The 23,689-nt window shown below is 37.2% G+C and overlaps 1 protein-coding gene across 2 annotated transcripts in view; it reads left to right on the top strand.

The window, feature by feature from the left end:
* Positions 1–6,455: 6,455 nt before the first annotated feature.
* The window catches only part of LOC131046468 (2-alkenal reductase (NADP(+)-dependent)-like), a 61,743-nt gene continuing 44,509 nt past the window's right edge, over positions 6,456–23,689 (top strand). Inside the window, exon 1 of one of the 2 annotated variants that reach the window (XM_059209364.1) lies at positions 6,456–6,757. In XM_059209364.1, the coding sequence (XP_059065347.1) occupies positions 6,527–6,757 (231 nt within the window). In that variant the 5' untranslated portion in view covers positions 6,456–6,526. Of the gene's footprint in view, positions 6,758–8,334; positions 8,560–23,689 lie in introns of those variants that run through there. The other variant, XM_059209363.1, reaches the window with a different exon arrangement.

Here is a 23,689-nt window from a genome sequence, read left to right as displayed (position 1 = left end):
GATATCTCAAGATCCTTGATATCCTTATACGACAAGCCATCTGCATATTTTTCCTTCATAGAATCTCGCCACAAAAGGGCGGCATCGTGCTCCTCTGTCATGGTTTCCATTCTTTTTACGATCGACGTGAGAGGATTAAACAATGGGTTTAGACGAGGGATCCTACGATATACTTCTGCAATCCCCCTCAATTCATTCAAATTTTGTGCAATCAAATCTTGAATTGAGGGGGGGTTTGGCAAATGAGGGTTTGGTTGTTGTAGTTGTGGTTGGTCAGTGTTTTCATTGTTATCTCCCATTTTTAACCTAATTGAATGTAAACAATTAAATTTAGTTAACAAATTTAAACAATTAGGTATTTGATTTAAAAAAAACCTAGTTTTCATGAAAAAAAAACCATATTTTCAATGAAAAATCAAATAAACATTCACCAAAAATACAAAAAATGAATGAAAATGATTCAAAACGACAAAATTCTTACCTCTAAATCAAATTTTTAGCAATTTTTTGTCAAAAAAATGGATATCGAATGGAGCGGATATCGGATTTTGACAAATTCGCGCGACCCATGAGTTAAAAATGACTCATGGGACTGTTGTTGTCTAAATATAAAAGTCTCAGAAAATCGGATATTCGATTTCAACACTTAAATTATTTTTAAATAACATATATAATATAATAATATATTATATAATATATTATTATATTATATAATACGTATTGTATTATATTATATATATATTATATTATATAATATAATATTATGTTATATTATATTATAATATAATATAATATAATATTATATTATATTATAATATATAATATAATACAATATTATATAATATATAATATAATTTAATATTATATTATATAATATAATATAATATTATATTATATAATATAATATTATATTATATTATATAATATTATATTATATTATATAATATTATATTATATTATATAATATAATATTAAATTATATTATATAATATAATATTGTATTATATTATATATAATATAATACGTATTATATAATACGTAACACATAATACGTATTATATAATACATAACATATAATATATATTTTAAATTAAAATTACAAATAAAAATCGGATATCCGATTTTATCCAATATCCGAATTGCATAGGTAATTACCAGGCCAAGGTGTACTGACACCTAGGCCAAGCAAAAAGTCAACACGAATTTTTGCGTTTTTAGGCGAGTGAGGAAGGCTATTTTTTTCACATCACCACTTTTTGGCCCCCCTTGATCCTGCACTAACCCTGATATCAATGGAAAAGACTCATGCTTTCTACAAAAGATAAATGTTGAGCTACAGGAAATGCCAGTGCATGGACAATTCTTGAAGCACTACTTCTCATAATTCTTTTTATCCATGCACAGTAGCTGTAAGAATTGTATATATTAGGTTTTCTTTGGTTAGGGTTTTGATTTGGTCTGCGTCCCAGAGTTTTGCTAGGATCTTGTCTTGATCTCACGTCCAACCATCCCCAATCAGAGTCGCTGTTATCAGTATTTTGGATGTTGTTGAAATATTCTTGATATCCCTAAATTTTTTCATAATTTTTCAGATTGTTCCTTGTCTGCAAGACAATGGTTTCTAAAGGTTTTGGGTTTAGTAATTTTGAGAACATTTGATAAAAAACCTTCATGTCTTATTGTCTCTAAAGAAAATTTGTTTGTTCGTTACCTTTTTCTCCACTTAACCGGAAGGGTCTTTATGTCGTTGAAAAGGGGCCATTTGATTTTTAAGTCTAGGCGGGTTTCATCTTTTAAGTTGGATCGCTTTAATTTTCCTAAGTATGGTTTTTTAACATATGCATCGGGTTCTTAAAAGTCAGGTAGGTCTAATTTGATCCAATGACGGTTGTGATACCGCAATGGGAAGTTGCATGTTGAATACCCATTGTGACTCAACGACAAGCCGCTAGTGGCGGGGTCTAGTGCTAGCGGTTAAGTGATGAAGGGATCTTAAAGGTCGAGTGGTAAGGATTTGATCTGACGGTTGTCAGTAGACCGCGATGAAGAGCTGTGAGTCCTTTTACTCTTCGCGGATCAACGACTGAATGGTGGGTATTACCGAAAGGTATAAATACTAAGTCATCGGGATAACTCAAATCATCAGTGAGAGGATTTTTGGGTTATGTGGATATCTGATGAGGGAGACAAAGCCGAGCACAGAAGAGGAAGATAAGGTTATCGGTTTTGTTCCACCATATATATTGAAATCCTCCAATTTCTTACTGAGCCAGAATAGAAACTCAATTGTGCTACAATAATTTAATTTTATTTGTAGTCATATATATTGAAATGCTTGAGTTTGATGTTATAGAACAATTTGATGCACATACAATCAAAAACATATGTTTTTCACCATATATAATGAAATGCTAACAACAATTTCAAAACAGGGAAGATAAGAGTATCAGTTGGTGTCAACAATTTTTTTTTGTCCGGTAAAGCTATATTTTATATTAATTCTGAAAACATTTGCATTCTAAAAGATAAACCTCCATGGCTAGCCGACTAGACCATCAAAGCCGGTATACATAATGGTCCATACATAACACATTCAAAAATATTTATTGAAAAAACACAATCCTTGCTTCAAAAAAGGTTGTATGTTCCATCTCGCTACTTCACGTGAACAATGACATGCCCTGTTCCACATCCAGCACTTCCATGTTCCTAACTTGGTTCATTTATGTCTCCCTATTGGAGCCTTCACCGAATTGCAGTACATAACCCTTCTTAGTTGTTCCTCTTCCACAAGGTCCACCTCGTCATGGTGTGCGCGCAAGAACCGTTCGTTGCACAAGTGCTCTATATTCTGACCAAGGTCCCCATTTTTCCATCTCCACACGTGCTTGCCAGACATCAACCGTCTCAAGGTATTGCACAATACCATACATTCCAGCCCGTGCTACACTTCTTCTCACCTCTTTATCAAATGTGGTGCTCTAGAGAAAGAACGGTTGCAAGGGAGGAGTGAATTCACTCACGTGAATCCATGCTCTATCCACACTTTCAAATTCATCCATGTCTCATGCCAAACCTAATAAAGCTTCCATGCCCCCTAGCCATTCCTTCTTGACACACCTGTTCATGATTTCTTTGACTTTCAAAATAGGTCAGAGCTCTAGATATCATGCCATAAACAGAGACACTATGTCCACATTCATTATGTACTTCCATCCAGTGTCTACATACTTAGGTGCAAGGATCAACTCCAACACGGAAAGGAATCTGGTGTCTTCATAGATAAACAGGTTCATCAACCTATCATCGCTTATTCGTCCCCAAAATGCGACCTATGTTTTGCTTGTCTCTAAAGAAAAATTGGCCTCCATATTTGAAATTGAGATACTCGTGATTCCAAAATGGACATGCGAATCTGTCAGACTAATAGCGACGTCTATAAATTATTTGAATTTTTATCAACCTATGCCTTAATTTTTTAGTGCTTTCTAATAACTAAATTCATCTACCACATGTTCCATGTTATTCTAGAATCTAAGTACCATAGTTTGTGGATATTTTTGTACACTTACACATATCCATATCATGCTATCCTATGAAGACCTTGGATTCGTATGATGCACACAACTAATAAAAAGTTTCATTACGATATCAACTAACAAGGCACATTATGCGCTTTCACGCATGACCGCTCCAAAATGATAGTACGCAATGACTAACATGCCTGTTAGTCGCATGTTTTACATTGTAGATTTTGCAATCAACGGGAAACGATTGACTAACACAATGCTAACATGTTGTACAATAGGTGCTCCCACTCCAAAGCGGACCTTTCGTACAACGTGTTAGCGACGGGTTAATCAATCACAAACATTAATTGCAAAATCGATGGTGTAAAAATGCTCAACTAACATGCGTGTTAGTAAATCTGTAGTATCATTTTCGAGCCGGAATAGATGCCTCCGATGTGGACTCTACTCCCATGGGGGCTGAAGCCTTTAATATGCAGAGTTAATATTGCATGTTAAAGCTGCAAAGAAGTCCATTTTTTAATGTATTTGATTAAGTAAATTAAATTTTGTACTTATTTTATTTTTTACTAGATATATTTATGTAAATATATTTTAATTGAGATAGTGTGTATTAGTTTATAAGTTATTTTCTGGCTCCAAAATGGACCTTTCGTATAGTGTGTTAGCAACAAGTTAGTCAATCAAAGCCGTTAATTGCAAAATTGATGGTGTAAAACACGTGTGTTAGTCAATCTGTACTGTCGTTTTGGAGCCATAATAGATGCATCCACATCTCATGAAGCATAATGAGAAAAGGCGCCCTTATGGATGGAAGAAGTTCCTGTTTGATTATTAATCTTTTGTATCCTGAAGAAGAAGTAAAAATTACAAAAAAATGGAAAGATGCACTATCGGGCTAGTTCTTGATGCTCCTTTGGTGGATTCAACAACACTTTTTTAATATAAAATAATTTCCTATCTTGGGTTCCTCATTATGATGAGAAGGTGATCCTACACTTTCTTGATCTTCTTATACAATATGATTGCTTCTTTCAAGCCTTGTACATCCTTTTTGTAGGAACTTAGGACACTCCAAATTTTTATGACAAGCGTATTGATTCCACTTAAAACATTTACGAAAGAAACCTCTTCCTATTCCTTGATAACCACCTCTTCTAAATGATCTACCTCCTCTATTTTGATAGCCTCCTCTTTTCGAATTGTCTAATCCACTAGAACTGTTGGCCCCTTCAACTTGATGGTGGTATTGTCATTTGATAACATGTTGTCCTCTTCCTCTACAACCTCTTTCTATACATTTTCCCAGTTGATAGTGCTTCCTCAAAAGCTTCTCTTCTACTTTAATAGCAAATTGATAGGCTTCTTCATGAGATCTAGAGGGGACACTAAACTCATTTCAGCTCTATTAAAGCAATATCAACCTCTTGTGGCTCCTCTTCTTTCTCAACACTACTAATCTCATCAGTTGACACTCATCTCCTTTGTGCTTTCTCTATAATATCCAGTCTTGTAATATTTTGCAACATCTCGAGATTCCCTTCATCATGGCCTCTTTGACCACCTCTTCTAACACCTCCTTTGTATATCATTCTTTGTGGCATTCTTCCCATTACACATTCACCCAATCACTTGCGGTTTTGATACCAAAAACATAATGAGAGCCTATTTCGAACAATAGCAAATGTAAACTAGCTCTACCTTTATTGGTGACAAAAACCTCAAAAAGGAAAGGCAATAACTATCATTGCGATAGGAACTTTGGGAGCTCAAATAGAGCATGGCAACACAACATATCAATATTTGACCAACGAACCATCAATAAACTAACAATAGAATGAAAATCTTTTTTTTTTCTCCTTGTTTCCTTCATACACAAATAAAGAAACAACATTTCATGTTTGAAAAATATTGAATTAGATATTGATGTCTCTTGATTGCTGCCATAGTTTTTAATCACATCAGCCCTCACCCATTTCACCTCTAAAAAAGAACAATTCCTTAAGCCTTTGAGTAGGGAAGATTACTCAATAGTTGAGCACCCTAATTTCATGTCTCTCAAAATTATATATAGAAATTTCAAATCACTTGTACTTTCTTACAGTAGAGTACTTGGCAAGTCCCTTGCTTTTCAATTCTACATCATCGAATATGATGCCACATCAACATGCTTGTTTTGTTAAGGTGTTCAAAAAGGCCCTGAAAAAGTTAGTTGTGCACTAAGTTATGTTTTATTGACGTCTTGATGTACTATCACATGATATGTTATTTTTTAGAACCAATGATTGTATTTCATTTAATTATAAATACCAATGTTCAATACTAACCACGTTAAAGTCACAACTATTAATACTATATTATTAAAAAAATTGAACATTAAATCAACAAATTTTATTACAACTATTGAAACACTCTCAACTACTATATCCTCTTCTCCTACCCCTATTAATCTTCCTTGTGTAAACCACACTTATACCACCACAAAACACAATGTTAAAAGAAAGGTATTTTTTTTTTTTCAGTGGTCCACAATTATTAGCAGAGCTTTGGATATCTCTAGGTACCATACCGCAATGATTTGTGACATCCATCAAAGTGGGGTGGTCAGACAAAGGGTAGTGGATTTGTTATGATTGAATGTCTTGATCGAAAGTTTTTGAGTGACAGATGTGCATCCACTATGTTTTGCAATCTGGTGCTAACGCGGTATTATTGATAAGAGTATGAACACAGTTGTTCTTTTTAATGATATTTTCATTTGTTCACATCGCTTGACAGAATTACTTATATCTTTAAGAACAGTTTTAACCATTGATCAGTAATTAATTTCTATCTGTAGGATTTGAACTCCAACATCTAGTCTTTATAAGCAGCTATCGTAGTCACAATCTACCACACATTTCTTTATTTTTTATTATCCGCACATAAAGAAACAACACTGCAGTCTGAAAAAGCTTGACGAATTTCTTCGTATCAAGCTTGTTTGTGAAACATAAATGGAAATGGGAAAAGAGGTGGTGAACAAGCAAGTGAGTTTTAAAGATTACATTAGAGATGCACCAAAGGAATCTGATATGGAGCTCAAGTCCAGTACTATTGCCTTGGAGGTGAAAGAGGGCACAGAGGATGTTGTAGTGAAAAACTTGTACCTGTCATGTGATCCTTACATGAGAGGCAGAATGGGGAACTACCACAAGTCATACATACCTCCCTTCACCCCTGGATCAGTAAGCATGCCATTTTTCTTCTCCTCTTTTCACCATTGTTTTTTCAAAGCCCCTCCTCTTGTTTTTTCGCTAAATTATTTGGAACATAAAAATAGATTTCATGTTCTTGCTGAAGCTGAGTTGTTTGCAGAGAAAAGTAGCAACTACTTATGTTAGTGACTTTATTTTCCAAATTGAGTTGTTTGCAGAGAAAAGTAGCAACTAATTATGTTAGTGACCTTAAGGTTGTTTTGGTTTCAACGGTTTTTTGAAATCTTAAGTGAGATGGTGTCTAATTAAGACGCTGATAATAGTATGGAGTTTGAACCCATATTATCTTATCCTTTACTATAGCTATTTTGTTTGGTTGAACTTTTGAGCTGTCAAGGCTAAGGGTGACTCAAACACTATTCAGCCCAAGTTATGGGTCTTATTTTTCTCGCCCAAGTTATGGTTCTTATTTTTCTCTTCCCTTTCTGTTGTATATCAAACACTTTTATAAAATGGGTTGTTAAGATTAGCCTGTTTTGTATGCAGCAATTTTACTAGGGAGTTTCTTTTCCTATACTATCATGTATGTATTCTTTTGAGTTAATTTTTGATAAATATCTATTCATATTAGTTATTTATTCAGGTCTGTTTTTTAACGAAGTAAATCATTTTAGATTAAAAGTGTTGAACACTACAAATTGACTGACATCCTCTAGACTTAATATGTTGCTTAATGTGTATGATTTAAAGCTGACCGTTTGCTTCAAGTAATACAAACTCATATAAACCCATCCTAGTTTGTAAATTTTTGCTTGACTTGTTAAGCTTTAGGAATTAGGCACTCACTAACTAACATCCAGCCCAAGTTTAAAACTCAATGGTTGAGAAATTATGTAGAAGATGTCATCCCTTGTTTACTAAAGCTAGAGATCAGGTTAGCCCTAGTGATTACACCTAACTGCAGGAGGAGTCAATCTATGTTGGAATGTGAAGTCCAAATTGTGCTCTTAGCTTGCAGTGGTTGAGTCATCTTGGACTCCCACTTGCAGTGGTTGAGTCATCATGGCCTTCTTAGGTAGCAGTGGTTGCATCATCATGGATTACTCACTAGTGGTTGGGCCCTTTCATGGCAAAAATTTTTGAGACTTCCTATAAATAGAAAGTTTTGTTAGGAAATTTTCTATAAATAGTAATTTTGACATGCGCTTTAATGTAGTTGTGTGAGTCATACTTACTATACTTAGTAAGTTGTCTTCAAGTAGGACTCTACAACTCAGTTGTTTTAGGTTGTTCGAAGTCATGTTTTGATGTATAGTTTTAAGATTGTTGCAATTATGTAATTCCTGAGAATCAATATAAAAGACAAATTTGCTTGTGGTTTTTTACTGGTATATTTTTACCAAGTTTTCCCACATAAATCAGTTTTCACCGTTGATCAGTAATTAAGATTTGAACTCCCACATCTAGTCTTTATAAACGGTTATCGCGCTCATAATCTGTCATACATTTGTTTATTTCTCATACGCACATAAAGAAACAACACTGCAGTTTGAAAAAGCTTGAAGAGTTTCTTCGTATTCAAGCTTTTTTGTGAAACAGAAGTAGAAATGGGAAAAGAGGTAGTGAACAAGCAAGTGATTTTTAAAGATTACATTAGAGATGTACCAAAGGAATCTGATATGGAGCTCAAGTCCAGCACTCTTGCCTTGGAGGTGAAAGAAGGAACAGAGGATGTTGTAGTGAAAAACTTGTACCTGTCATGTGATCCTTACATGAGAGGCAGAATGGGGAACTACCACAAGTCATACATACCTCCCTTCACCCCTGGATCAGTAAGCATGCGCTTTTCCTTCTCCTCTTTTCACCATTTTTTTTTCAAAGTCCCTCTTCTTCTGGTTTTTAGCTAAACTATTTGGTACATAATAAGAGATTTCTTGTGCTTGCTCAAGTTGATTATATTTGCAGTCAAAAGTAGCTACTAATTATGTTAATGACTTTATGTTAACGTTTTTTTTAATTTCTTGTGCTTGCTGATGTTATAGGTGGTGACTGAGGATTTATTAATGTGTGTGAGACAGAGTTCTATATGTAATTCAATATAGAAAATAACTAGTATATTTATATTAAAAAAATATATGTAAAAGAGAATCATTGTAAAATAAATGTTCTTCTAAAATACTAAATATCAAGTGTTACAAATCCATTATACTCCTGCATGTAAAAAGTTGTGAATCTAGTTGAAGACAAGTGGCCAGGGTTCTATTTTATTTAGAGTAATAAAATAACTTCTACACAAAAACTGAAACATGGCATATTTCATGCATTTACCAGTCATTTGCATGTCAAATTGTTTCAAAAATGGACTTTTGTTTACAGACATTTTGATGTCATTGTAGATGCCTCTCAGCATAACTCGGCATAATAAGAGGTGGCCTTTGCATTTGAAAGTGGATGTAGCCTTTCAGGTGAACCATTATAATTTTCTGGTGTCTTTTGTTTATTTTGTTAGTGTTCTGTTTTATCTATTTTGCTATTTATTTTGTCTACAATTTTATCAACAATTGGTATCAGAGTCTAGTGTTGAGCTCGATGCTGAAGCAGTCTAGTGGAAATCGGTGAAGAATTTTCAAAGCAATGGATAAAACAAACAAATGGAAAAAACCCGGGGACGCGTCCCCTACCTGAAAACCCCTGTCCCAGTCCCGGAGACGTTTCGGGGACTTGGGGACGGCCAGGGGACGTCCCCCCCCCGTCCCCAAATTGTCAGAATTTTGAGGGGACGTCCCCAAAACAGGGGGACGGCTGGGGACAGATTGGGGATGGCTAGACGTCCCCCACATCTAGAGCTAGGGAAAAATATTAAAAAAAAAAAGTCGTATTTTCAATTTTTTTTAAATTTTTCTAACATGGGCCCTCTATATTGAAAAAATTTAAAAAACGACTATCAATTTTTTTATTATTGAATTTGAATAGTTATGAAATCAAAATACGACTATCTATATTTTATTATTTTTCTAACATGGGCCCTCTATCAAAAATTAAAAGGCAACATTAAATTTATTAATTCATATCAAATATTTATAATTTTAAATTAATTCATATTATAAATTTTAAAATTTATAAATAGAAAATAAATTAAATAATAAAATATTAAATAATAAATATTATACTTTGCTTTTTAGTATTTACTTAGTACGATTTTGATTTCCATATCGCAATTGACAATGAAACAATATGGCAGTAGTGTGGCCTTTGGGCATTTTGCATGTTATTTCTTTAATATCTATTATGATATGCATATTGACAATGTGAATGAATTGAAATTCTGAATTATGAGTGCATATTGAGTATTGAGTCTATTGATAATGTTGTATGTTCGATGTTTGCATTCTAAAATGTTTTCATAGTATCATACACATGCTATATCCATGTTTTCATATGAATATAATGTATAGATGCATGCTTTATCCATGTTTTCATATGAACATTTAGAATTTTCCTATATATTTTAAACTTTCCCTATATTTTATATAGCCGTCCCCTTTGTCGTCCCTCTCCCCCCGCCCCACCCCCCAACCCCAAATTTGGCAAAAAAAAATTGTCACCCTGAAAACTCGTCCCCCCGTCCCCCAGTCCCGTCGTCCCGAAAACTTGGGGTAATGTAGGAAAATGGAGAAGTTTGCGGGCAAGAACTTTAGTCTGTGGAAAGTGTAGATGGAATTACTATTGATTAAACAGGACCTCTCGAATGCTCTTCATGGAAAATCGAAAGGGCAAGGTACTTTATTAGACGAAGATTGGGAGAAAATGGATGAGAAAGCAAGGGCAACAATGTTTCTCTCGCTATCAAGTAATGTTCTATTCAATGTTTCCTCTGAGAAGACAACGAAAGAGCTTTGGGATAAATTGTCTTCATTGTACGAGATAGCATCAACATCAAACAACATATTTATTATGAAGAAGTTATATAATCTAAAAATGAAAGAGGGTGGGGTTATATCAAATCATCTCAATGAGTTTAATTCTTTGGTTATCAATTAAATTTAGTAGGCATAACCTTAGATGACGAAATCAAAGCCATTCTTTTATTATGTTCTTTATCAAACAATTGGGAAGGGGTAGTAATGGTAGTTAGCACTTCGGTGGCTGCCAAAAGTAAATTGAAATTAGATGAAGTTGCTAACACACTTCTCGGTGAAGACATGAGAAGGAAGAATCAAGAACCAAATTTCAGTGATGCCTTAACTGTTGTAAGCACAAACAATAGGGGAAGGAGTCAAGATAGAAACAAAACTAAAGATTGAAGGTCCAAATCTACAAAACGATCTAAGTCCAGAGGAAGAAATGGTGCTTATTGGTTTTGTGGCAAATCCAATCACACAAATAAAAATTGTTGGAATTACAAAAAAGGCTCAAGATAAGGTGAGCAATAATGAAGTTAATGTTGTAGATGATGGTGTTTTGATCCTATTAGCAAGTGACATGAATACAAATTTGTGGGTACTTGATTCTGGTGCCTCATTCCATGTTACTCCGTGTCAGAGTGCTTTCACAAATTATCAAGAAGGTACAATTGGCAAAGTTTTCCTTGGAGATAACAAAGAATGTGAAATAGTAGGAAAAGGTGATATGTTATTACCTTTAAACAATGGTCATAAATGGATATTAAAGGATGTCAGGCATGTTCCCACACTTAAAAGAAATTTGATTTCTATAAGTCAACTTTATGCTCAAGGGTTCAATGTTAACTTTTCTTTAGATTCTTGGAAAATAACCAAAGGTTTGTTGGTATTTACAAAAGGAAACAAATTAGGAAATTTATATGTTTTAGAGTGCCATGGTGAACTGGGAGCAACAATGGTTATTGCGAATAGCTATTTCGAACTTTGGCATAAGAGGCTCGGCCAAATGAGCAAGAAGGGTCTTGAAGTTATGCTTCAATAGGATTAGCTTCTAGGCCTTAAATCAATTGATTTGGAGTTATGTGAGCATTGCATGTATGGCAAACAAAATCAGACCAGCTTCTTGAGGACAAACCATGACAAGAAATCCTCTCCTTTGGAACTTGTGCATTTAGATGTTTTTGGTCCCACGGAGGTAACCTCTTTGACAGTGCAAATTATTTTGTCACTTTTCTTGATGATTTCACTCGCAAAATATGGATTTATATGTTGAATAGAAAATCGGAAATGTTTTCGAAATTTAAAACTTTTAAGACTCTTGTTGAAAACCAGACTAGACATTAAATTAGATTCTTGCAAACTGATAATGAGGGAGAGTTTTTCACTTCGGAGTTTGACAAATTTTGTGCAAATAATGGCATTCATAGGATTAAGGTGGTCCCGTTCACCCCTCAAGAAAATGGTGTAGCTGAGACGTTGAATCAGATGATTCTTGAGAGGGCTCGATGTATGCTCTCCAATGTCGGGTTGGGGAAAGATTTTTGGACAGAGGCATGTAACACTGATATTTACTTAATTAATCACGCTCCTTCATCTCATTTGGATTTTGATATCTCATAAGAGAGATGGCTTGGCAAAAGAATTTCTTATCTTCATTTGTGTGTGTTTGGCTATGAAGCTTTTGTGCATATTCCTAAGGAGCAGCGAACGAAACTTAATTTCATATCGAAGAAGTGCATGTTTCTAGGATATGGAGAGGATCAGTTTGGTTTCAGGTTGTGGGATCCTGTCACCAAAAAGATTATTCACAGTCGAGATGTTGTGTTTAACGAAAAAGTCTTCCCAGGTTTGCAAAAATAGAGCTCATCTCCAAACGAATATATTTAGGTCGATTTATTTGAGAATAACATTGCTACGAAAACCTTTGTTTCGTTTTTCCATCCTTTAATAATCTCTACGCCACCTTCATCTATTACTATGCAGCCTTCTATTGCTTGTTTGTTGCCTCCAAATGTTTCATCGTTGCCTTCTAATACTTATGCGCCTTCTCCAATTTGTATCACACAGCCTCCAAGTTATGTTACGCACCCTCTCCCCATAGTTGCGTCCTCTTTTCCATTCGTGCCCTCCTCTCAACCTGCGAGCTGTCTTTTTCCCATGCCCTCCCCTTTGACTGTCGCGTCCTCTCTGCAGCAGTCTTCAAATTCAACGCAAGGAGGGTTGACTATACAACAATCACCTCCTTTGGTTTACTAAGTTAAAACTCTTGGTATACAGGGGCGGAGACTGGAGGAAATATTCAGGATCAAACTCATGGAGTTTCCACACAAGCTCAGTTTGGGGACAAAGAATAGGGCAGTGTGCAATACCAAACAAATGTAGAACAACTGGGTCCACCATTAAGAAGATTTAACCAGGAGAAGAAGCATCCATCTAAATATGATGATTATGATCTCTTGCTCTTTGATCAAGCAAAGCCCACTACATTCAAAAAAGCTTGTACGGATCAAAATTCGGTTGAATGGATGGAGACTATGAACAATGAAATGAAGTCTTTGCATGACAATGATAAATGTGATTTGGTTCTCCTTCCACCAAATTGAAAACCTCTGAAAAATAAATGGTTTTACCATTTGAAAGAAGAAGATGGAGGGAATAAGAGTATAGGGCCATATTAGTGGTGAAGGATTTTGATCAAAAAAAGGGGATTGATTTCAATGAAAAAATTTCAGCAGTGGTGAAGATGACCACAATTTGTACAGTGTTGGGCATGGCAGTTGTTTGGGACCTTGAACTTGAACAACTGGATGTCAAGACAATGTTTCTTCATGGAGATATTGAAGAGGAATTGTATATGGAGTAGCTTGAAGGTTTTGCATAGCAGGGTCAAGAACATTTATATTGCAGATTGAAGCAGAGTTTGTATGGGCGTAAACAAACCCTGAGGCAATGGTATTTGAAATTTAATAGCTTCATGACTCGGCAACATTTTATTCATTCTAAATCAAACCCATGTGTCTATTATAAGCAACTTGCAAATGGTGAGTTTGTCATTTTTTTACTCTATGTTGATGGCATGTTGGTTGCTAGCACTAGTGTGATGATCGTTAGCAAATTGAAACAATATTTGGCTCATCGTTTTGCCATGAAAGATTTAGGGGCAGCTAAGAGGACTTTTGGGATGAATATAATCTGAGATAGACAAAGGAGAGAAATTAGATTATCTCAAGAAAAATATATTTCTAAAGTTCCATAAAAGTTTAGTATGTCAAATGCAAAGTCTATTAGTACTCCCTTGGCTGATCTTTTTCACTTGTCTTCCGCTATGTGTCCTAAAACTCATGAAGATGAAGAACAAATTAAGAGTATTACGTATTCATCCACAGTTGGTAGTTTCATGTATGCCATGGTTTGTACTCATCCAAATATTGCTCATGCAATGGGAGTTGTAAGCAAATTTATGAGTGATCCAGGTAAATCTCATTGGCAAGCGGTTCAATGGATTCTACGGTACTTGAAAGGTACCCCTGATTATGTTTTATGTTTCGGCAGTAAGGACACTTAATTGCGTGGTTATGTTGATATGGATATGGCTGGAGATTTGGATAAGAGGAGGTCTACTACTAGTTATGTGTTCACCTTTGTCAAAGTAGCGATCAGTTGGGTCTCACATTTGCAATGAGTGGTTGCTCTTTCCTCTAGCAAGGCTGAATACATCGCTCTAACTAAAGGAGCAAAGGAAATGATATGGTTATAATGATTATTAGGTGAATTGTGGTGTACACAAACTATTTTCACTTTGTTTTGTGATAGCAATAGTGCTATTCACTTGGCCAAGAACTCTACCTTTCATAGTCGAACAAAGCATATAGAGTTAAGATATCATTTTATTAGACATGTTCTTGATGAAGGTAAACTGGAGGTTGAGAAGATTGACACAAAACTAAATCCGGTGGATGTTTTAACAAAGTTTGTACCATGAGAGAAGTTTGAATTCTGTAGAGATTCTCTTGATGTTGTCTTGACATGATAATAAGCCTAATGTACCTGGGATATCTCTAAGAATCTCTCTTGTTGATTACATTGGTCTTCAAGTGGGAGATTATTGGTTGTGTGAAGCCCATTTTTTGACGGCTTCCCTGCTTGCAACTGCTGTCTCCCTGCATGTAACCAGTGCCTCTTTCGGTATGCATGAAAAGGTGTAGAATGTTCTTGTTATAGACGGTGAATTAGGATTTATTTATGTGTGTGTGAGACAGAGTTGTGTATGTAATTCAATATAGAAAATAATAAGAGATGGCCCCTCCATTTGAAAGTGGATGTAGCCTTTCAGGGAAACAACTATAATTCTCTGGTGTCTTTTGTTTATTTTGTTATTGTGTTCTATTTTATCTATTTTTTACTATTTATTTTTTCTAAAATTTTATCAACAATAATAGCATGGAGTTTGAACCCATATCATCTTATCCATTATTTTCCTTAGTTTCTTATTGAACATTTGAGCAATAAGGCTAAGGGTGAGTCAAGCACTATTCAGCCCAAGTTATGCTGCTTATTTTTCTCTTCTTTTTCTTTTTCTTTTTCTGTTGTATATCAAACATGGGTTGTTTTCTAAGATTAATATGTTTTGTATGGAATCAATTTAATTAGGGAACTATTGTCTTGAGCTACTTTTTGATGAATATCTATTCACATTACCTATCTATTCAGGTCTACTTCAAGTTGTACAAACTCATATAAACCCATCTCAATTTGTAATACTTGGTTTGATTAAAAAATTTATCTGTTAAGATTTAGGAATTAAGCACTAAATTTTTACCAGCACAAGTTTCACTCTAGTGATTACACCCAATTGCAGCTAATGACTTAAATCACACACACTAAGGTTTGATTTTAAAACTTAAAAATGTTTTAACACTCAGAGTTGACTATCATCCTCTAGGCTTAATATTTTTCTTAGTGTGTGTGGTTTAAGACTCTCAATTGCAAAAAGATTCAATACCTAGAAAAGCTCATTCCTTTCAACTTGGAAAACAAAACTTAATCGAAATGAAAATCACATGTAACAACCACAAGGGTCAACATATTCCTGTGTATATTGGCAAAAATAATAATCTTGTGGGCTCTGCAACTCTCCCGCCTTTTCCTCGTTTGAATCTGCTCTCCTGGATGACCGCCCCCTCTGGGGAGGTCCCCCCCTCCCTGCAATTGTACCCCATACCCGAGACCATCATTGGAACGCATGTTGTTGTTCCGGCTAAGAGGACCCCACGGTTTGTGGGTCATACGGAAGAAAACGCCAAGTTTGACACCCCTTCCACTTCGCCAGTTTTGACTGATTCTGGTCTGGATGGTGAAGGGAGGAATATACCACATTCCGAATCGGAAACTTCCACCGGACAGGTGGATGTGGAGCATGGGAAGAAGAATCCTAAGTTTAGCTGGAAGAATGCCCTCCTTGGGTCCATAAATTCGACCCCTGAAGCTGCTTTGGCCAATTTCTCCCAAACGGAAGATGGAATAGAGATCAAGCTCCCGGACAATCTTATGGACAAAATCGCCTCTTCCCTTCACCTGGAAATCGTTGGTCGGTTCTTCTCCTTCCGACCATCTATCGACATGGTCAGGCGATGGGCAAAATCTCAATGGAAGCTTAAAGGAAGCCTTGACATCTCAACAATGTTGGGGGGACTCTTTCTGTTCAAGTTCAATGCCGAGGAGGATCTGATCTATGTCCTGACAGGCTCATGGCCTTATGGCAAGCATTTTCTAACCCTGGCTAAATGGAAGCCTGGTTTTGACCCCTCAACAGAACTAAATCGCATGGCAAGGGTCTAGATTAGGCTCCCTGGTCTCCCGCTCGAGTTCTGGGATGAACAAAGTTTCCGCTGGATAGGGAACTCGTTTGGCAGTTATGTCTCAGCAGACTCGGTCACTCTCAACAAATCTAGGTTGGTATACGATCACTTTTATGTTAATGTTACAATTAATAAGGCTTTCCAAATTTTATTTCCCTAAAATCAAAATTGGGAAAATAGTCCCAGGCTATTGCGTATGAAAATGCTAGCCTTTTTTGCCAGAAGTGCAATAAACAAGGCCATTCCTATAATGAGTGTAAAGCCCCTATGACTGCTGAACCCAAGCTCAAAGATAAGGCTATCTGGGCTGATCCCATCAACCTAGTGCCCCATCATCATCGGCTCCTCTAGAGCTGACCAGTGTGAATGAAATCTCTGAGGACTACCCCCACATAGACAAGATCCTAGAAATTCTAAAATCCCCTGTGGATCCTGTTAAGACTTTTAACCCAATCATTCCCTTGGAAGAAGGTGAAATCCCATTGGTGATGAATCTCAACCTTTCCCCCAACCTCCCCCCACCCCCTGGTTTATTAGATGGCATCCCCATCATGCCCTCTACTTCCCCCACACCTTCATCCCTCCATGCCTCCATTTCGGATGTGGCTATGTCTCTTGTGGCAACTCCATTGAAGGTGTCTCCTCTCGGATCCCCTCTGGCGGACAATAAAGAATGGATAACCCAGAAGAAGAAAGCCAAGGCGAAGAAAGCGGATGTGGGGGGTACTGAAAATAAAGTTGGTAGACCCTCGAAAAGAGTCTTGAGATACAAGGTTATGGCCAGGGACATTGCAAAGGGCAGACAACTGACCCTTGATGGACTCAATAAAAGTAAGAAATGAAGTTCCTCTCCTAGAACATAAGGAGTCTGAACAGTCCCTAGAATCAGTTCGCCATAAAACAACTCATTCTGGAGATGAAAATTGATATTTGTCTTCTTCAAGAAGTCAAGATTCCCTACCAAACCTTTGCTACTGTTGCTGGTAAACTCTGGCTTGGGGCGGCTTTTCAGTATTTTGATGCTTTGGGTGCCTCTGGGGGTATTGCCACCCTCTGGGAACCCATTAATGTGAATGGTAAGTTTTTTCACTAGCTCCCAGAATTTCCTAGCGGTTACTATTCATTATGGTGAACACTGCTGGCAGTTGTTCAATATCTATGCTACCAACTCCAAGTTGGGAAGACAGCTTGTTTGGGAGGAAATTTCTGATCTCATCGTGGCTAATTAGAAGGATTAGTATATGCTTGTGGGAGATTTCAATTCCCCCCTTTACCCCTCTGAGAAGTGTGGAGGCCTTGAAGATTTTATTGATAGCATGGGTGATCTAGCCAGCTCCATCAATGCTTCTAGCCTTATGGATATTGACCTCCAGGGTGCTCCTTTCACATGGTCGAACAATAGGAAAGGCAAACATCTTATCCAAGTCAGACTGGATAGATTCCTGATATCCACCAACTGGGACATCGACCATAACTCCTATCTAAAAACTCTCCCAAGGACTGCTTCTGATCATAACCCACTTCTATTCCATTGGAAGGACGGACCCTACCAGCCCCTCCCCCCCTTTCTCTATGAGATCATGTGGGCCTCACATCCCGACTTCAGGGATCTATTTAGACTTTGGTGGGCTACCCCAGGCCAAGGGATTGCTATGTTCAGAATTATGGAGAAACTAAAGCTAATGAGCAAGGAAGTCAAAGGTTGGAATAGGACCACCTTCGGGGATATCTTCAAAAGAAAGGACTTGGGTTCCATACTGGAACAAATTCAGAATATCATGGCTACCGGTAACCCCCCGGATCCCATTTTGAAGGAGGAGGAAGACTGCCACAAGAACTGGAAGGATATCCTCTCTAAGGAGGAGGTGTACTGAAAGCAAAGATCCAGAATCCAGTGGCTGAAGGAAGGGGATAGAAATTTTGCCTTCTTCCATAGATCAGCCTATATTCATAGGAGAAGAAACTACATCAAAAGTATCAAGGATGAAGCTGACCAGGAGATCACTAGAGACTCCCTAATTGGATGGAGTGTGTCTGATTTTTTCATAAGGCTATATTCGGATGATGGTGGAAGTGATATTGCTCTCCAGGGTGGCCTTGTGAGTAAGCTTCTGACTATCATCAATGAGGACGAAAATCGACAACTAACTACCCCCATCTCTACTGATGAATTCCACCTGGCTGTCTTTGCTATGGGGGCCTATAAGACCCCGGGCCCGGATGGCTTCCCCTCGTGATAGGGTTCACCTAGCCTGCTCAATACTTCACTAAGTTGATGTTGCTCAATTTCACCAACTCACAAGGCCTAGTTGCTTTCTATACCTACAAGTCCTTTTCAATCTCTTCTAGCGCTTTCTCTTACTCACTCCAAGGTGTTTGCTTCAAGTCTCCTTGCTAGGAACCCTACCAATTTGCTATGTTTCCCATATGCTCAAAGATGGCTTCTTGGCTCAAATTCATCAAAATGCCCTCCAATGGTCTTGAGATGTTGGAAAGGTTTAGAGGGTTATTCTCTCATGTTTTTAGATGGTTTCAAGGTCCATTTTTGGTTTTCTATCCAAAGGTTTCTTACCGATTTCAAAAATTGGTCTAGAAAAGGCTACAAGGGAAAGCGCCCAATTAGGACTCCTAGAACCGGTTTTTGAGGTCTTGGGCTAAAAAGATCCAAAGGACCCCCAAAATAAAATAGATTTTCTTCAAATATTCACTCAACCCCAAATTATTTCAGTGGTTTTAAGCTTCCAACCCTTCTTTGCATACAAAAACCGCAAAATGAGAATTTCAAGGGCTTCTAGGCACTTGACTGGAAGCAGCAAGTAAATCTTGTCTTTGGACCTTCAAATGGAACTCTTGAGGCTTCCTCCTACACAGGGAGACCTGTACTAACCTATTACAAATTCCCCAAAGCTTGAGACTTTCATTTACATTCACCTCTGCACTTTGTGCTAACTTTTCATCTTGTCAACTCTAGCCGAGTTTCTCTTGGGCTCACCTAGGGCAAGATGTTAAAAATAGCAAATGACACTTTCAGACCTTCTCCTTTCATATGTACACTATAAAATTGGTTTCCTACCATTTACCAAAAGTCTGTGATGAACACACGGTGGGATTTTATGGGGCACCCATTTTAGCAAAAACTGCTAATTACAAGCCAAAACTGGCTACTTGTGAATCAAATCACCTAAACAGTAGTAAATGCTAAATAAAAAGATTTGAAATGAATAGCCTACCTTTCAAGACACTACTAAACCTCAATCCATCATTGGATTCATGGATTCAATCCATTAAACCTTCAAAGAATGCAAAAATTGACAAAAACAATGAAAAGTGCAGTCCAAAATCTTGTATTTTGATTATTGCTTCCAAAATCCAAGTACACCAACCTTGGTAAACATGTAAGAGAGGGTTTTTATAGCCTTCACACATGTGGAGTCCTTCTATGGCTTTGAGAAAGCCCTAGCTTCAACGTGGGACCAATTTCGGGACAAAAATTGTCATGACAACTTTTTGCAACTTTGTGTTTTTTCCACTTTTGGCCTCTCCAACTCATGATACCTGTTCTAAATCATCACATATGGAATTTTAAACATGTCTAAAACCTATTTATCCCTCTCAAATTCTTTTACCAACTTTTGACACTTTTGACCAATAAAAAGGCCAAAAACCTACTCAAACACACTATTTACATGAAAATGCAAACCTAAGTAAAATGAACTCAACCTAGGCCTACATTGACACTAAATACTCACTCTTGGACCCTCTTGGAGTCCTTATTCACCACTGACTTTGCTAGGGTCAGTACAAGCCAAAATTTGCAAAACAAGAAAGATAGGACCTAGGTGCTCCTGCACCATTCTCCTTAACAAAAAGAGATCATGTCACCTCTTGAGGAATCAGTGTTGGATCAATACCAAGATTCTAAAACCATGACTCCATCACCCATGTAGCCTCAGCATCATCCATACCTTTCCATTTAATGAGGTCCTCCTAATAGGCTTGATGCCTAGTCTTCTTGGCAATTCTTAACCTTAACACCTTCTCGGCCTTAGGATTAGGCTTGGCTGGTAACTGAAGGTTATGTGTATCATCTAAAACCTCTGAATGGCTACATTTTGCACCTTGGATTGGCCCCTTGTATGCAACCAAGTCTGCTATGTTAAAAATCGATGACAAGCCTATGTCACTAGGTAGATCCACCTTGTATGCATTTTCACCATACTTGGCTAGAATGGCACATGGACCTATCCTTCTTATTTGTAGCTTGTCTGGTACTCCTTGTTGTAGCCTTTCTTTGTTCAAGTGCACCATCACAAGATCTCCCACTTGAAATTGTAGGTTTCTCCTCTTTTCATCAACTTTTTGTTTGATTTTGCTTGTTTTTTCCTTCAAAGCTTGCCTAATTGATTCATGGACTGAGAAAAGTCCTCTACATATCCACTTCTGATTTCCGCACTTCCTAAATCCCTCAACTCAAAAATGCCTCTTGGGTGCCCACCATAGACTACTTCAAAAGGGCTTTTATCGGTAGTCCTATTTATGGTGTCATTGTATGCATATTTAGATTGAGCAAGTACTTGATCCCATGTTTGCCCATACTCCTTGGTAAGGCACCTCAATAAGTTTCCCAAACTTCTATTGACCACCTCGGTCTGCCCATCTGTTTGAGGATGGTAGACTGATCCAAAAGAGAGATTTGTACCAAGCTTTTTCCATAATGTTTTCCAAAAATGACTCATAAATTTGGAGTCTCTATCTGAAACTATACTCAATGGTAAACCATGTATCCTTACTATTTCATTAAAGAACAACTGAGCTATGTGGCATGCATCATGAGTGGTCTTACAAGGCACAAAATGAGCCATCTTGCTAAATCTATCCACAATGACATAAATGTTGTCATATCCTTGCTTTGTCTTTGGCAAACCTACCACAAAATCCATGCTAATGCATTCCCAAGGTCTACTTGGTATGGGAAGAGGTTGATACAAACCAACATTTATTGAAGTACCCTTAGCTTTTTGGCAAACTATGCAAGTCTCCACATACCTTTTCACATCTTGATTCATCCTTGGCCAATAATAGAATCTCTGAACCAACTCTTAAGTCTTATTGACTCCAAAATGACCACTAAGGCTGCCATTGTGTTTCTCTTGTATAAGATTTTCCCTCATTGAGCCTTTAGGCTCACAGAGCTGTCCACCTTTGAACAATAGCCCATTTTGTAAAGTGAAATCTGAGTATTCACTATGGAAATGATTTTGATACTCCTTGCATACTTGGTAGGCACTTGAGAAGTCTTCATCCTCTGCATACAAATCTTTAAAACTATCCACACCTATGCTTCTCAACTAGATTTCTTGGACTGTTAAGAGCCTCCTACTTAGTGCATCAGCTACCCAGTTTTGCTTTCCTTTCTTGTGCTTAATGGTGAATGTATAGGCCTGCATATACTCCACCCATTTCATGTGTTTGTGACTTAATTTTTATTGGGAATTCAGAAAACTCAATGCTTGGTTATCCGTGTACACCACAAACTCTTTGGGTAAGAGATAGTGTCTCCATTTTCTCAATGCTTGCACTAAAGCATACAACTCAAGGTCATAAGAGAAGTAATTCCTCTTGGCATCACTTAGCTTCTCACTATGGAAGGCTACTGGTCTTCCTTCTTGGCTTAGGACAACACCTACTGCAATATTGCTTGCATCACACTCTACAAGGAAAAGTTTCTCAAAACTAGGCAACACTAGCACCGGTTGAGTAGCTATTTTCTCCTTCAGGGTTTCAAAAAATTTGTTTGCTACTTCACCCCACTGAAACTTGGCCTTCATACCACCTCTAATGGTGTCTAGCATGTGGGGCACATATAGCACTGAATTGCCTAATAAACTTCCTGTAGTACTGGGCTAATCCATGGAAGCTTCTCACTTCTGTTGCTGATCTCGGAGTGAGCCAATTTACAATGGCTTCAACTTTGTTGGGATCCATCTTGAGGTTTCCTTGAGATAACACAAAACCAAGGTACACCAATTCCTACTTAACAAACTCACATTTCTCCAAATTCATGGTTATCTTTTCATCATATAATTTTTTCAATACACTTTCCAAATGGCTAAGATGTGCTGCTCTATCTTTACTGAAAATGAGAATATCATCTAAGTAAACCACCACAAATTTACTTATGAAGTCTTTCATCACCTCATTCATGAGTCTCATGAAGGTTCTTGGAGGATTGGATAAGCCAAATGGCATTACAAGCCATTCATAAAGACCCTCTATTGTTTTGAATGTTGTCTTCCATTCATCACCCTCCTTGATTCTGATTTGGTGGTATCCACTTTTGAGATCTATCTTGGTAAAGAACTTGGCTTCCCCTAAACAATCCATTAGGTCTTCTATTCTAGGAATAGGTAACCTATATCTGATGGTGATCCTATTTATGGCTCTAGTATCAGTACACAACCTCCAAGTACCACCTTTCTTTGGTGCTAACATAGTTGGGACAGCACAAGGGCTAATGCTTTTCCTAATTAGGCCTTGATCTAAAAGATCTTGGATTTGTTTTGCAATCTCAAGATTTTGCTAAGGAGTCATTTTGTAGGATGCCTTGTTAGGTAAGGATGCTCCGGGAATGAAATCTATTTGGTGGCTAATGGCTCTTTTGGGAGGTAATGCGGCTGGTTGCCCATCACTTACAATGCCTTTGAACTTCTCCAACAAATCTTGCACTTCTTTTGGTAGAACTTGCTGCTCTTTCTTACCTTCCTCTTCAGGCTTCATCACTAGTGCAAACCCTACACCTTCACCTTCCTCAAGTTTCTTCAAGAATTACTTTTCACTCACCAAAAGGACATTAGGACCTGCTACCCTTTTTTCACCTTCCTCAAGGATAGACTGAATCTTGAATGTTACTCCATCTTTCTTGAATGAGTATGCATTCTTGGCTCCATCATGGATAGCTTGTCTATCAAATTTCCATGGTCTTCCTAATAGAAGATTTCATGCATCCATGGGCAGGACATCACATAGTACCTTGTCCTTATACCTTCCAATGGTAAAATCCACCCATGCTTGCTCATTAACTAGAACATGTTGGCCTTTGTTCAACCAAGTGACTCTATAAGGATTGTTGTGAGGTATTCTTTGCAATCTGAGCTTACTCATTGCCTCTTCTAACACTATGTTGTTTGTGGATCCTGAATCAA

This window comes from Cryptomeria japonica, chromosome 7 (genome assembly GCF_030272615.1).
Source record: "Cryptomeria japonica chromosome 7, Sugi_1.0, whole genome shotgun sequence".
NCBI classification, from domain to species: domain Eukaryota; kingdom Viridiplantae; phylum Streptophyta; class Pinopsida; order Cupressales; family Cupressaceae; genus Cryptomeria; species Cryptomeria japonica.
This window is presented reverse-complemented; position numbering and strand designations above follow the sequence as displayed.